This window comes from Patagioenas fasciata, chromosome Z (genome assembly GCF_037038585.1).
Source record: "Patagioenas fasciata isolate bPatFas1 chromosome Z, bPatFas1.hap1, whole genome shotgun sequence".
In the NCBI taxonomy this organism is placed as follows: Eukaryota; Metazoa; Chordata; class Aves; order Columbiformes; family Columbidae; genus Patagioenas; species Patagioenas fasciata.
This window is the reverse complement of record NC_092560.1, coordinates 20,155,753-20,172,340: the sequence shown is the minus strand read 5'-3', so window position 1 is coordinate 20,172,340 and position 16,588 is coordinate 20,155,753. Positions and strand designations below refer to the sequence as shown.

The 16,588-nt window shown below is 35.7% G+C and overlaps 1 protein-coding gene across 8 annotated transcripts in view; it reads left to right on the top strand.

Annotated features, from left to right (window-relative positions):
* Positions 1–16,588, top strand: part of CCDC171 (coiled-coil domain containing 171) — a 161,409-nt gene that overhangs the window by 67,535 nt on the left and 77,286 nt on the right. For all 8 annotated transcript variants that reach the window (XM_065861282.2, XM_071802753.1, XM_071802754.1 and 5 more), the window contains 6 exons: positions 272–439; positions 2,349–2,537; positions 7,930–8,434; positions 9,144–9,260; positions 14,064–14,290; positions 14,962–15,144. In XM_065861282.2, the coding sequence (XP_065717354.2) occupies positions 272–439; positions 2,349–2,537; positions 7,930–8,434; positions 9,144–9,260; positions 14,064–14,290; positions 14,962–15,144 (1,389 nt within the window). The remainder of the gene's footprint in view (positions 1–271; positions 440–2,348; positions 2,538–7,929; positions 8,435–9,143; positions 9,261–14,063; positions 14,291–14,961; positions 15,145–16,588) is intronic.

The window sequence follows — 16,588 nt, the reverse complement described above, 5'->3', positions numbered from 1 at the left end:
ACAGAAATTTTTATCTGTATGAGGTCACGGTTGTGACCACTGCAGGATTGGTCTTTATATACTATGTCAAATTAGACAAATTTTTTAACAACTGTTTTCTTAGTCTGGCTTTAATATGTATGATTGCAAATATTAATGGTATCATTTTTGAAAATGTTTGAGAAGGAGCTTTGTGGGTTTTTTTCGGCTCACATTGCTACAAATACGATGCATCTCTTTGGATTCTAGGACTGTTCAGATACAACAGTTTTGTTTTGTTTTTTTGTCTCAGGAGAAGCTAACCTTCCTCCATAGCTTATACCAGCGTTTGGTAGCAGGCTGTGTGCTTATAAAACAACCAGAAGGCATCCTAGATAGATTCTCGTGGTCTGAGCTTTGTGCAGTCTTGCAGGAGAATGTTGATGCCCTGATCTTAGACCTCAACAGGGCTAATGAGAAGGTAAGTGTCCTTAGGCACCAGCTACCTCTATTAAATTCAGTGACATTTGTCCACATCACAGTATCATTAAAAAGGACTGACATTCATCCTATTTCAAAAAGAATTTGGACGTTAATAATTCAATACCATTAATTATGGCTTGTCTACAACTCAGTTTGATGCCATTGCTGTGGGCATGTAAATGTGACTGAAGTCTGTATGAAGTCTCTAAGCTCCACTTTCTGTGCAGGACATGCTAATAGTACTAGCCAATATTAGCCACAGGGACCTAATTAAAAGAAAATAAATTAATCTTACTGATGAAGCAATTCAAAGAACTTAGTCATTTACACTAATAAAGCAAGTCTTTATTTTAGCGTAAAACAGAAACAAAATGCACTTACTCCAGAACATCATCTTTAAATTATATGTTTATGATTCAGAGGTACTATCTGAAAAAATTCCAGTGTGTTTTTTTGGTTTAATTGTAACTTTTGGATTATGAAATATATATTCAGAGATACAACAGAAAATAATTATTTTTATAAAACATGTCAATATTTGTTTAAAGGAGAAGCTGCACTTTTCTGAATTATTTTAGTGTGAGTAAGCTGACATAACCCTTCTCCCCAGAACTCTCTATATTTTTAGGAGAGGAAAGACCCCTTTAAAATAACTTAAACTCGCTCCACAGACTAACATATGCCACTCTTTAGGATTTCAATTCATGTTCTGCCTCCATTGATCAGGCCAGTCCTACAGTCTAGGAGATCTTGGCTTCCCTGATATTTTGTTCCTGTTTCAGAAGGGAAGAGCTCTTGGATGTTTTTCAGCTGCTGGAATTGTGACTACTCTTCTGGCTTGAGTAAGAGATGGAGCTGGTTACAGTGAATTGTTTTCACTCTGCCCATCGTTTAATGAATACCCCAGCAGTCAATGGAAATTACTAAAGAGGGATCATGTAAATAAATTCTGGATTTTGGAGATTGGGTGTACATTTCTGCTTTCCTTTTGAAGTAAAGGAGGAAAGGGAGTGGAAGTGAGTGAGCATTGTTGGCAGTTTGGGGAAGTTGTGTCATTTTGTTTCTTGCTTTTTAATTCAGTATGGTTATTGAGATTGATTGTGAGGTCTCTAGGGCTCTTTTCATGTACTTACCAGCTTTTCTGGGATTTGGGGCAGTGTTGTTACCTGTGTTGTACCTGCTTTCTGAGGACAAAATTTTTCTGTGGTTTTGTATGATCTATTTGGAAAGTATCTTGCTAGTATCTCTAGTAACAAAGTGCAGGCATGTGTATTTAGAGGTCATTGTTAGCTTGATTCATTACTCCATTTAGTTTGCACGGGAACTGCAAAGTTAAACCACAGAGTGAATCCCTTCATGCTTGTTGAAAACACATCATAAACTAATGAACTACTTGTGAGAAAAAACATTATGTATACTAAAATTTCCTGAAATTATTGTAATACTTCATCATATATGGAATGTCTTGGCTTTCCAATAAAACAAAAAACAAAATTAAGGACTGTTTTTTCATTATTGCTTGCAGTCCTTGCAAACTGCTGAAGGACTACTTTTATACTCAGATTACTGACTTAGCAGCACAAGATTTAATGCACTTGTTTAAAAAAAAAAATAGAAAAGTGTTCAGTTCAGGTTTCCAACAAAGGTGGCAACAGATATCTGCAAGGTGTGGTATAAGGATGGCAAAATTTAAACCAAGAAAAATAAATTATTCCAAAATATGTCTTGGTTTTGTTGCAAGATTCAAGTAAGTAATCCGTTGTGAAAGGCTTTTACTTAGTTTTAATAAATATGTTGAAGAAATTACTATTTTGATTTTATGTTGGAATAGCTTGTTGCTTAAATTACAATTAAAGTAAAAAGGTGATTTGAGAGGTAAAACATTTTTTAAAATGCTTGTCATACAGATATCTCACCTAGAATGTGTTTGCAAGAACAAATCCGATACTATGAAGGAGCTTCAGCAGAGCCAAGAAGATGCTTTTAGCAAAATGGCTGAACAGATGAAAGCACAGGAAAGCTGTTGGCAGAAACAAAAAAAGGATCTGGAACAGCAGTACTCAGGTCTCCTTGGGGAAGTTCATGCAAGGGCACAGGTATGGTGCTGTGAAGTTCTGATTTTTTTTTTTTTCTTCTTGTAAATATTTAATGGATTATTGTAGTAGTTTAAGCTCCTAACCAATTTAAGGTTGTTTGGGAATTTTCGTGTATCTTTAAAATAAAAACCCCAACACTGTGCTAGCATTGACTTCATTTATAATAAGAAATAAATGACTTCATTAAAACATTCCAGAAATTAATTGCTTAATTAGGTCTAGCAGTTTGTAGTGATTTTTTTTTTTTTCTTTTATAAGAATGTTAAAGCTGTAAGATTGAAATTCTTTATTTTAAGAATTATTTAGGGCAGCAGTTACTTTTTCAGTATCATGCTTTGCGAAGACTCTGTAGAGTAACGGTAATGTTATGTCATCTGGGGATAAATTTAAGTATATACTTTGTGACCCTAAGAACCAATTAGCGGTTACAGTGCCAGATTTCAACAGGATTAAAGGACTTTGTTATAAAGGTACTACAGTGAGCAGTGGTTTAAAAGTGTAAAACTGTCATCACTGATTGTTAGAAAAGTTACTTGCAATCTAAAATTTTCACTGTTACTCTGCAACCACGTTGTATTGTCTTTCAGGTCACATTCCTTTACACATGTTTTGGTTTAAAGTGTAGTGATATATAGGAGATAACATATGCCTTGTTATTTGTGACTGCCATCAGAAACTTACTGCATCAGAAGAATCCTGTATTTGACTCAGATGTTGGGCTTGGAAGTCTTTGCACTCCAAAAAACGTATTTGTGAAGTATTCTTTAGACAGAGCAATTTATGGTAATTTCCTGAGAATAAACTAAAATCTTGTATATATGTTTCGCTCTGTATTTACATTTCACATTGGATATTGTCAATGCTAGGGATATCCCTATGAGTGCTGTAAGTGGAATCCAGACCAAGTTCGCCCAACATGCTATAGCTTCATTTTTATGAAATCATTGCCAACGAAAAGAATGATGAAATGAGGAATAATAATTTTAAAAGTGACTTTTCCTTCCTAAAGAAGAAGTGGAGTTATGCAGTTTTGATTTCTACCTCCCATGGATGCTACACAGAAAGTCGAAGTCATGTCTTTCAGAGCTCTGGCCTGTTGGGGAGAACCGGTGCTGTGAGCTGCTGTGCTGTTCTTTGGGATGGGCTGAACCTGCCAGTCTTCTCAGCTGACTTGTGAAGACCCCAAGCAGAGCATGTACTGAAAACATGGCTCTCCTTTGTGGGGCGTGCATTAGGCACGCCTTCTGGAAAAGACTTCATCTGTCAGCTTGCTGTAGAGGACTACTGGATGTGTGAAAGGGAAATGCTTTCCCTTGGAAACATCTGAGCATGTTTTCTAACATAGGTTATGTAGTGTTGGAGTACAGGGCAGCTCAGTGTCTGTATGCACTTAGATGATTCAACAAAATTTTGCCTCCTCTTTTTTCCCATCACATGTTCTAGTTTGCCTTCCTACCATTCAGTGTCCATTTGGGAAGCAGTCAGTCTAATTTCTTCTGGATTTCTAATCTGTGACTGACTTTGGACCTGGAAATACCAGTTTAAGCCTTTCCCATTCTGAGATCCATAGATTCCATGGATGTCTACTGTTAGGGCTGTCCTAATCCTGAATGGTTGTTTTTTGTAAGACTTGACTGTCTTTTACATTTTGCATTTCAAGCCTCTTAACCATATTTGTCTGCAAGATCACTGCTCTGTTGGATCAGAGATACGCAGACAGACTAATGTTGTAGCTTTATTTCCATAGGAAGCAAGGGAAAATGTGCCACAAGTTATGGAATGTCTTCAAAGGGTCTTCTACATATTATTGGCTGCCAGTGTTTACATAAAGATACACAATGCAATAGTAAATTTAATTATTTTAACAGGCTTTATTCTTTAGATTTTATAGGAAACATATAATCAGTGGAAATTGATGGAAATGGAATGTGATTTGCCAGTATTCTCGATTTTGTTTTATAACCTTTGGTCTCATTATGCATTGCAGTTATTCTAGCACTACAACAAAGCTCTAGGAATTTGATAATTACGAGCAGTTTAATGAACTAATCCCTTGTAGGTGTTAGTTCCTCGCTGGAAAGGGAAGTTGAGTGGTTTTTGCTGTCCTGCACCAAGCTCAAGATACATCATAGGATGCATCCTTTTGTTTGTAACTTTGTCTTTGATCAGTGCTCCGTGCCTTCTAGACATTTTCTCTTCAGAAGTCCTGGTTTTAGACTTCTTTAATATTTCCAATTGTTCGTACATGTGTGAAGGCAAACTGAAGACTGTCAATTCAGACTCTCAGGAGTTAACTGAGAGCTCTAACTGCACAGCAATATGAGCAATGTATCTTGTAAATTATTGGTTTGGGTTTTTTTAGAACTGCAGTAAAGAGTTAAGGCTTTTCAGAACAATCTTCTTATTATTAAAGTGTAACATTGCAAGAATTTGGAGGTTTTAGTAGCAACGACATCTGCCACCACTTCTGTCCCTAACCAGTACTGTTAACATTTTCCAAGCCAAGATCTATGGATGTTAGTAGGCGCTACTTCACAGCTGTTACTGTAGGTCAGATGGATGGTGTAATCAGAAAGCAGTTTCACTGTTTTTCTGTAGGGCAGAAATTCCCAGAGTGGCATTATCACAGATCAGCAATAAACAAGGCACTCTATAGATGCTGCTCTTCTTTGTCCGTGGTCTCCATGTTTTGAGAGTCAATGGGGCTTAAAATGTATATCCCTTCTCCTTGCCTTTTGTAGCAGGAGTGCAGTTGTCTTGGTTTGTGTGCCATTTTGAAAATGTTACTATGTCTGTTCCTTAGCCTCACACAAATTATTTATTCAGACTGTGCACAGTCTCATAGGAAATGTCCTCTGAATTTTAACTATCAGTTGTTGTTTGTTTATTATGTAGACATTTATTAATCTGTCCCCATTCTTTGTGGCAGCCACTTAAAACAGAAGGGTTTTGTTCTGGTATGCAAAAACATGTTGTAAGAGAAAAATCCTGTAACTACTTGGAAAATGTTAATTTCAACAGTAAAATAAAAGGTTTACTAAATAGGAGAGGAAAAAAGTCCACTACGGAGGAAAAAATGTCCTTTATTGCTTTTTTTTGTTTGTTTGGAAGCTTTGCTTTTACAGCAAGGCTGTAAAGAGGGAAGAGAAATGGAGGATGGTGGTATTGATGTAGTTTATTTATATGTATATATTTAGAAAAATAAAACAGCTGAAATACAGGAAAACCTTTTGAAGTCATAATGTCATATTTCTAGTTTCCAGTTCTGTTTTCATGCCGGAACTAGTAAGAAGTGGGATAAAATAGTGTTGCTTGTAGCACCTCATTTTTTATTAAGGATTCTTGGAATCCACCAAGCTCTGTAACCAGCAAGGTGTCCCTCAAACCTCAAACAAAGAAGGAAGCCAGCTTACCAGCGTTTAGGAAGAGAATTCTATCTTCCTTTTAAAAACTCTTCTTTTAGGCTGTGAAGGAAACACTGGAAACAGTGTGGAGGAAGACAAAAGCAATTATTAGCCGATTAAAACCACAAAGGTGTATTTTCTTACAAAACTTCCACGTTTCTGTGGTCAGAGATTGTCTTGTTTGCTTTTGCATATTACCATATGACTGTAAGCATAAAAACACTAAACTTGCTTAAAAAACAAGCTTTAATTAGCCAGAGCACTGAATATTAGTATTGCTGCCCAACAGCCCTGTAGGGATCACACTTTGTTTACTCAGATGCTGGCCTTTCACCTGCGATGGCCAGAAACCATAAGTTGTTTTCTAAATTCAGCTTACCTTTTCAGTTCCTTGCAGTCATGCTCTCAGGAATTTTTCTATAAAAATCAAACACTGTAAATAATGCAGTACCACTGGAAGTATTGTACAGGATAATACGTAATTTTTGAGTGGTAAAGTGACATACGAGGCCCATAAACTGTACTTTGTAATTAAATCTTTTAGTTACTTTGTTTTTGTATCACTGAAGTACTTTTAATAATACTACTAATTCTTCCTCTTCCAAAAACATAAAATATTTGTCAAAGACATTCTGAACTGACTAGGGTACACATCTCTAGAAGCATGGAGTCCCCGTTCTAGGCATAGCTATGTATTTTTTTCCCCCCATGTTGTGCTTTCAGGATGGAGGAGAGAGAAGAAACCAGGGTGCCCCCGTCACCACTTACTTGGGATGTGTACCAGACAGAACACATGGGAATGTGGCTGCATGACACCATTTTACTTTTCTTTTGGCCACTGCTAACAGGAATAACCTCACCCTAATTTTAACAAAATTGGTTATAGCTCTAAGAGAGGTAGCTGAAGCTTAGTGTAATCCTCTCTTTTCCTTGTCACATAGACTTGTCAATCCATTCATGCTTACCTTTTTGCATCCATGTATTGTAACTGAAGCGTAAGCATTTTACTTAAGCTTGTAGGTTCTTTGTGAACAGTGCCTAGAACTTACTATCTGTTTATACCACTGTATCCTGTTTAAATGTAGCCTCAAGTGGCTATTCCAATCACAGAGGACTCTCACGTATCAAGAAGCCAGTCTAAGTCTCTGAGGTGCCAACAGTGTCTTGATTGCTGTGCAAGAACTGTATGTCATCAAAAGCAACCAGTCTGCATGGTCTAACCTCAGTCTTGGCTTGTTAATGTCTTCATTTTGCTACACTGGTTTACTGTTTTAAATCTCTCACTCTTTATTTCAAGGCATATAGAGAAAAGGAAAAAATGTTCTGCAGGTCAAAAAATTCTGTAATGGCACTAGTCAAAATAAAAATATCTGTATAACACTGTTCTTTTGAAAACTCAGTTCTGTATGAGACCTAATTAATCTGTGAATATATATGTAGGGGGTTGATTACAAAGCAATTAAGAGATCACCTTTATTTCCCCTTTCCCAGCTGCTGCCAATCTGTCTAGGTTATCTTCCAGAGTTTTCCATCTTTTTTTCCTCTCTCTTACACTAACTTTCTTTTCTGCTTTGAAGAGCAACATGGTTTCTGAAATTAGAGCATGTCATTGCTTATTGTTAAGCCAGTTCATAAAGCTGTGTTGTGGACAACCAGGTACTGTTGGACCTTCTGTGGGCTATTGCAGTACTAGTGGATTATCGTCAGAGATCTGGAGTCCATTTGTAGTTGAAGATTGCGCAAACTTTCCTTTTACAATTGATTTGTTTTCATATGTCTGGTTCTGTAACCGTTCCCTAGGATACTTTGACAAACATTACTAATAATTTTTGTTCCTTTAATATGTTGTTTGAATGTGAAAAAATCATTAGTTTTCTTTTAGCTTTTGCCTAGACAAAAATTTTCTTGCTTTAAAAAGTATATTCTAGTTAACATTTCTTCTTTTTTTTTTTTCTTTTTTTTTTTTTCCTCCCCTCCTGTTATCCCAGGAATACCAGGAAGCAGCAGAGAAAAGCAAGGAAAAAATTTATGTCCTTGAAAAAAGACAGGATATATTGGCCCTTGAAAATGTTTCTGTGAAAAATATGTTAACCCAGGTTCAGAAGGAGCATTCATCTCTCCTGGCAGCCTGTGCATTGTTGGCAGGTGCCCTGTATCCCCTCTATGGCCGATCATGTGCTATGTCTTCCCAAAGAGACCTTCTCCAGGATCAGGTCAACGTTTATGAATTAGTGAACCAGGAGATTAGGACCCTAGCTCATGCTCTCTCTGATGCAGAGGAACACAATCAACATGAAGCAAAACTGAAGGAAAGAAAATTCAAAGGCCTGATTCGTGTATTCCGAAGAGGTGCGATTGCAGTTTTGGCAGCTAACAGACTTAAAGTTTTAGCCCAGTCTTCTACTTCCCTCTTCTCCTGGGTAAATGGCTTCAAAGAAGGCATTGGAATTCTAGTTTGTATAGGAGACTCCAAAGGCAAGCGCAATCTGCCAAGTAAGCTAATTGTTTTCTTCTTTGATAAGTGTTACATCAAATTATATGGTTAGTGAATAACAAATGGTTATGTTGTTATTAATAGACTGTAGAGACAAATTTAGTGACATTTTGACAAATGTAATTTCGGGATTTGTAATTTCTGAATTTCTTGACGAATGTTATTTCTCCTAAAAGGGAATGCTTAGTCTGTTAAGCATTGAGAGGAAAGTTACAGCTACACACGTGAACTCACACTGTTCGATATGCTTGACATTTGTGTTATGGATTTCAGATCTAAGTACTACTGCCTCTTCTGTGTGGTTAATATCTTGTAATGCTCCTAAATGATTGACTGTCAACTTATTTTTGGAGAATATATATTATAATATTTTATTAATTATTTTAAATATTTATTTCTTACTCACAATGCAAAAAGTTGCTTTCTGATTTAGGTAAAACATTAGTATAGGATTATTAAATTTTTCTTTAGAGACTATGTAGTCTTCCTGTCGCTTTTTGTTACCAGACGAGTTTCCCAAACTAGAAGATCTACTTTTCTGGTTTAATATTTCTGGAAGCATATTTAATACAGTCTAAATTGTCCTGAAAAAATAATTAGTTTGTGGCTTATAGACTTAATTTTGGTCACTTCCTGAAACAGCTGGAGATAGTAGTGTGCCTATCTAAGTTATTCAGTTTTATTGCTAGCTACAATTCTGTTTCACAGGTCGCGAAGAGGAACAAATTCGCTATGTTGAAGCACTCAGCTGGTTTACTAGTTCTAACCTCCTTGCTGCAATAATCAGTTCTGTCACTGAATTACAGGATGTTGTTAACAAAACAGGTAATTTTAAATGTATATTCTTGTAATAGAAGATTAAAAAAAAATAGGTTGGTTACATCTTTCCATTTTTAGGATTTTATCTCATCTATTCTAGATCAAATATCTGGCGAGCTGCATTGTTGGAACAGATTTATTTAATTGGTGATATGATACTTTATCATTTCAGCATATAGAGTCGTGGAAACAGAAGGCTGGAGAGTGCTTCTAGAAAGCATATAAGCAGTTTTGCCTGCTTTTTTGCAAGTCAGAAAAAAAATCTACACCACGCCAATAGATATTTGGCTAACCTGTTCTCAAAAACTTCCAATTAAGTAATATTTACAAGCTTCTTAGATGTCTTGTTCCACTGTTCCAATATTCAAAAAGTATTTTACTGAAGCTCAACCCAGTTTTTTCCACAGAGAAAATCTATGTAATTTCTGTTTGTTTGATCTGTGTATTTCTCAAGTGCAGGCCCTAGAGCTGGCAAATGTTCAACCGAGGACATTACTGGTGCTGACTGAAAGGCAATAATTTCCTACTGTGTTTTGTATTATATGAATCTAGAATTTCCAAACTCATGCCATCTGGAAAACAATTGAATTTGATGGCTACTTTTTTCATCTGGTTTACATGCTCTCTTGTGTTTTTTGAGAGAGAAATAAAGCGCTCTCCATTTACACAATGTGTAGCAGTCCTTCTTTTATGTCTTCACTGTGTTCCTCTCTACATATTGCTTAAGTAGATTTATGTCTAGAATCCCTAATTTTCTCAGTCTCTCCTCATACAGAATTTGGCTATGCCTATGGAAAATTTTAGTGCAAATCTCTGGAAATAACACCTCTTGACTCCCAGCTGTTAACTGTCTTCCTTAATTTCTTTGCAGTGAGGGCTGAAAAAAGATCTCACTTGGTTCCTCTGCATTGCTGTCATCCTTAGTTCTTTGGTACTTGGTAATTTAAAAGTCCCAACAATTTTGTCACAGAATAAAAGGTATGAAAGGAAGGATAATTTGTATGAATAAAGGGAAACAGCAAGACAGAGAGAAGGTGATACAGTTCCTAGAAGCCTGAGCAGTAGACTGGTACCAGAAATCAGCTATTGAATCAAAAGTGTTTTGATTCACTTTCAGGTGCTCTCTTCTTTGATCATCCTGTTTTCAGTAACTTAAATTTACATCCTGACAAAACAAAATTTGAACTGTGTTTCAGAATATTTACAAGGTCTATACAGCAAGTGTTCCTGTGTATAGAGTGTTGAGCAAACTCAAAAGGAATCAAGAGGAACTTTACAACAGCATCAATGTGCAAAACTGACTAGTTAGAATACCCTAAACCTCACAATCTTTTGCTAGCACTGAAGTAAATGAGGATTCTGGTGGATGCTATTTACTTGAGATCTCTGCACTCAACACAGTTTTTATTTTAAGAATTAGGAAAAGCTACGCTGAGAATGTTATGGCCACAGTCAGTTTGGTGATTCTTTCATAGCTTATCTCTATTTTAAGTCATTTTCTCAGAACCTCAATGTCTCACTGCTTGTGTATTAGTTGAAATTCTGTTGCTCATGAGATCAAAAGTCTCTCAAGAACCTTTGGTTCAAAAAACAATAATAAATAATTGAAAGTTGGATATGAAATTTCCAGAAGTATTGAAGTGATAGAGCCCTGAAAGAATATATTTGAAAGAAAGCTTGAATACTTAGGAAATTATTTTATGTTCTGTAAGTCATATTTAAAATAGGATTTAAACCTTCAAGCTGACTTAAATGATTTTGATTTTTTTAAAATGTAAATAGGCAATCTGAGAGGCGTTTTCTATCTTCAGATCTTGAAATAATGGCAGTGCCAGATTAGAGTACACATCACAGGAAAAAGTAGGCACCAGAAGGTGCTATATTGATCTACAATATGGAAAGGTTTATTTGTCTTAAAAATTGGCTAGGTTCTGAGAAACCGTTTGAGGCAACTGAAAGAAACTAAACCCAGATCACATAGATAGCACTGGACCTTTTGGGCATGTGCACTCTGGTGATCTGAGGCACGTTTCTTGAGCCTTTAAAGAAAGCACTTTTAGTTTGACATTCATGGTAATTTCCCTTCACACTGTTCATTAGTTTGGTTCTCATTCCAGCGTGTCTTGGAATGATCTTCAGTCTGAATACGAGTTCATTGAAGTTTTGGGGTTTTTTGTTTTGATTTTGTTTCAGTTTTTGTACAGTTAGTTTTGTAGGTTTGTTTGAACAAAATCTGTACTGCAATAAACAAGAGAAAGTAAAGGTCAAGATTTTTTAATACAAATATTATCAACTGTTACAAACACAAAGCTTTGGAAGCTTAGCATGAAAATTTGTCTTGTATAGTACTTGCATCTTGCTGACTGTGATATTTCATCGAAACAGAGTAAACAATTTTTTCTTCATCTGTCAGTGATGTAAGATTTGTTATTTTTCATTGTTTTTTCCTTCATTCATTTAATCTAACAATGAATTGCTCTTTATGATGTACCTGCATTTGTGTTAATAATTTCTTATGCACTCTGTACATAATTTAGTGCTTTTATTGTAATTCATTGATCCTTCATGGGCAGGTACTTAAAATGTTTATACTTAAACTGTATATTCTCAATGATTATAGATACAGCTCCTTGTGGAATTGCATTATATTCTCATTTCATCTTTCAAAGCAGTCAGTAACTTGTATCAATAATTTTCTGTATTTGCTCCAAACTGCTTTTCATAAAAAAGAAATAAATAAACAGAGGTGATGGTTTACTTTTTTATTCCTCATCCCAAGAAGGTGCCTTAGGTTGTGGATGCTGAACAGCACTGCATAACAGGAATCCTGGTTATGAAGTAGAGTGGTCATTTCAAAACGCTGCAACAAAATTGACTGAACTATTGTTATAAATTTATTTTTAATACAGTTAAACTGTGGGTTCTAGACACAGGGAAAGGGGCTGACATCCTAGGTACTGCACATATGGAGAAATACTGTGTTTTCTGGCAGGCAAACAATCTCATGTAAAACAAGATACCAGGTGGAAATACTATGAAAAATGAAGGAACAGTAGCTCATTGACAGTATCCTTGTTTTGATATTTACCAAAAGTCATGGCAAAGGACAGCTTTTTAGAAGGTTTTGATGTCATCTTACATAGAAGGCAGTACAAATATGATAGTTTTAATTTTAGGTTGATTTAACTAAACACTCAAACTAATGAATATATCCTGAGTGGAGAAAAGAGATGGTCTTTGAAACTGAAAGACAGGTAGGACAGGATAATTTGTAATAAAAGACAAGCTACCTTCATTTTAACTCTTATGTGATCAGGAATAGAAAATCAACATAAAGAAAAGAGACGAGCCTTGGTCAAAGTAGACAGAACATTACATTAGTAGTTTCTTCTGGGTATGATAAGAATATTTTTTAATTGAATTGTACCTGTTTAGGATTTTTACCTTTAAAGACGCGTGGAAAGAGTGCTATCTTAGACATGAAGAAAGACAGATTTACTACTAACTGGGGTTATGGAGAGCATGTGCTCAAAAATAGTGCTCCAGTTAAGCACTGCAATTATTGGAGTGGTGATATTTTGAAACCAAGGAGGAGAATGGCTCTGAAAAGAAGAATACTTGACTTTATCATGTGCGCTTTTTTTTTCTTACAGATAGATTTCTTCTCTTATTTGTAAATGATAAATTCTATGTGATGAGAATCATAATCTAAAAGTATTAATAATCATGTTTTGTTTACTTTGAACCTTTGGCTTTATCCTTAAAATTTATAAAGAGAAATTCTTTAACTTAAAAAAGCTATGGTTAATTTCTTCTGTTTATACTCTTATGTAAATATTTTAATTCACTGCAGCAACAGGAGATCTGCTATACTACTGAATGTAAATAAGCTCTTCCATGCTTGTCATCTTACACTGATAGTATCATAAGACAAGTAATGACAGATTAAGACCTGCCTAGCAGAGGGAAAACTAAATTACAAGACTTTTATTAAGGCATAAATAAACCTATTAACTGTTATCTGGAATACCAATTAGTGGAAGGAGCACTGACAATTTTATTTATCAACATTAAACACAATTATTAATTACAGACCTGACGAATCTAGCAGTAAGCAGGACTTGTTGGGTGTGCTGGGGCCCTAAGTCCATTATATGAGAAGGATGATTACCAAAATCCTGTGGGGAAATAAGTAATTGTAGCTGTAAAATTTTAATTGCCTTGGAATAAGGTAAATTATATTCTCTTGTCTCAGAATATAAATAGTATGGCATTAAGGTACCAAGCCTCACTAATTCTGAACAGCAAATGATTTAGACATCTATAGAGGGGAGGGAAGAGGAGCCAGGAAACCCTCAGAAATTTGCATTGTAAATATTGTGATAAAGTGATTTACCATTTGCTATCACATCTGACATACTTGACCTGGCTTACATTTGCTTGCATCCATCTTACATGTTTTCTGAATTACAAAATTAGAAGACAGAAGAAATACCTAAGAAAGTATAGCATTGGAGGAGAACATAAAAACAACTGGAACATTACTCTTTGACAAACATCCTGTTCTTTAGAATACTGTCCTACCATTCCATCCAAAGATTGATAGTAGACTGTTCATTGCTAAATACAAAATTTGTCCCAAAGCATCTCTGAGAATTTCCTGCAAGCTCAATATTCCACTCTTCAGTAGAAATTTCTTACTGAGTATTTTAAAGATGCTATTTTTTGTTGTTGCATTTTTCCATTGGCAGATAAAATGTGAAAGTAATAACCTACTTGATATTTATTTTTTGTTGCTGTTTCTTAAAGATCCAAAGCCCCAGCTTTCTGGACACTTACTTGTAAGTGCAGCCAGGAACTCCTTTTCAAAGCTTATGGACAAGCTGAATGTAATAATGGAGACAGTTCCACCAGACACCAGCAGGAGCATTACGTACCTGGAAAAAGACTCCTTGGTACAGAGGCTGGCTCATGGACTTCATAGAATAAATACCCAGGCCCTGGAAGCTGGATTGTGTGACAGACTACCCATCATGGTATGCATATTTATAGCACTACTTCATGTAAACAGTAGGTTCACATCGTAAGTGTTACAGTGAAGCTCCCTAGGTAGTACCATTAATTTTGTTTCAGATTGTTTATGAGTCCATTACATTGAAGTCAACTATATAATCAGAAATTGATTTGCAACACCCAAAAGCATTAGGGTGTGAATAGATTTTTTATTGTCAAAGAACTTTAACAAGATCTTTGACATACCCAAGAAAAAGATTTTTTTAAAGTTCTATCAAAATTGTATTTGCTTTGTAAGAATAAACTTGCTTTTGGCTTTAACTAAGGTTAAGTGTTGTTGCTTTTTTTCTTTCTTTTTTGTGGTTACTTTTTTATTTTTTCTCCTGCTCTGTTCTGTCTTTCAGAAAAGATAACCTTTTCAGTTTAACCAAAATAAAAAGATGAACTCTTTCTCCCATAGTTTGCCTTCTGTTGTGGGCCTGTTTGCGAAATATGTACTTCCTTGAAAATAGAATTTTCAGTAAGTCTCAAGAGTAGATGGAAAAGGTTCTAATTTTTGCACTTCTGTGTGTCTCTTAGAAATGGAGGACAAAAAAAGAGCTTTGTCTGATTTGCTTGGGTATTAAAAGTGATTTATTTTATTGCTAAAATAGCACATTTTATAGCACATGAATTTGTTTCTGTGTACTAACAGAAAAGCATAGCATCCTTGCAGAAGCAAATATTTGAATTTACACAAAGGCTTCATACAACAGAGGTGGAACGTCGCTCACTGCGCCTAAAACTTGCAGAATTCAAGTGGAATTTCAGTGAGGTGAAGAAAGAAGCTGACAAAGCCCAGAGCCTGCAAGAGCAATTAAATATGTTTAAGAAATCTGTAAGTATATTTGATGTAGAGGAGACTGCTTACAAGGGATCCTCCTTTTTACACGTTTTTTGATTTGTGTTCTTTTGAAAAAACAGTTATAAAATCAATATACTATTAACAGAATTTTCCAGAAGACTTGCCTTGTAAATACCACTAAACTATAAGTCAGATGTATTTAGAAATATCTCCTTTCCACAGGAATTTCTCTTTGATTTGTAGAATGAGGTATTTGGTGTAAATTACATGTTTGGTCTTCAGCAACCCGTTTTTTTTTCCGTACATTGAAAATGTTGTTGTGATTTATACACCCTAAAAGGATATATAGATTTCACTTCAACAGAGTAGAGTCAGCTGGAATGAGGGTATCCAGCAAGTGTGTTCATAAAGCAGAAATGAAATCTTTTAAACTCTTCATGGATATTGCTGAATATTATGATAGACATTTTACTGTATCTTTGAGTATGGATTACATCCTGGGATAGTCAGTGCAAATTTTAGTGTGGCTGTTTCCTTGAAGAAGTAAGTTTATGGCAAGGAAAAAAAAAAAAAAGCTCTTTTCTACATTCTGCATAGCACATAAGCACCAAATTCCTCTGACCCTTTGCTGTCAGTGATGGATTTACTTAAACATTATGGGTTCACTAACCTGGCACTGTCTGGCAGGAATGGGAAGAGACAACAAAAATGTTTCTTAACCTCTTGAAGCCACAGTATAGTGAGTAATGGATGTGGTGTTTGAGGGAGTGACGCCATGTTGTGGGCTGTTGATACGTTCCCTGTCCCACTCCTGCAGCTGTGTCTTCAGCCCTTACTGGAGGGGCAGAAACTTGTCTTTGCTTTGGCATGCTGGAAGTTCACTGTGCACCTTTCCTCCTACACCTGTTTTCTGTAGGTTGCATTCAGAATTGAGCTGAGAAAGTGGATAGATAAGGATTCTTACAGGTGCACGGTATAACTGACATAGTTGTGTCAGAATGAGCAGCGTTTTCTGTAGCTGTGCCCAATATTGATCCTGAGGCCTAGTTGGTAGATGTGTCAGTCTGTCCCAATCAAAATACTTCCAAGCAGAGAACATTTAATACATGTTTTCACATCCATTCTCCTTCCTGTTCCTAGATGGTAAAGTGATTTTTTTTTTTACTCAAATCTAGAAGGTTATGTCTAACAATCTCCCGTTCTGTTCTTACTGGGTTTTATTTCCCTACAGTTCTGGAACAGTTAGATGAAATTGTCACATTTTAGACTGTTGTTCAAAGGCAGATGAGGATTTTCCTTAAAAAAATGTTTCTTCTTTCTGGAACATTTTGGGGAGGGAGAAGGAGTCCAGAAAGACATTTACAAGGGTTAATAAGATATATGCTGAAATGTAGGACATTGATCTGCATATTTCCTTCTAAATACTGATTCTTTAATACCTGGGGTGCTGATTTGAATAGAGTAATGAATGCAAACT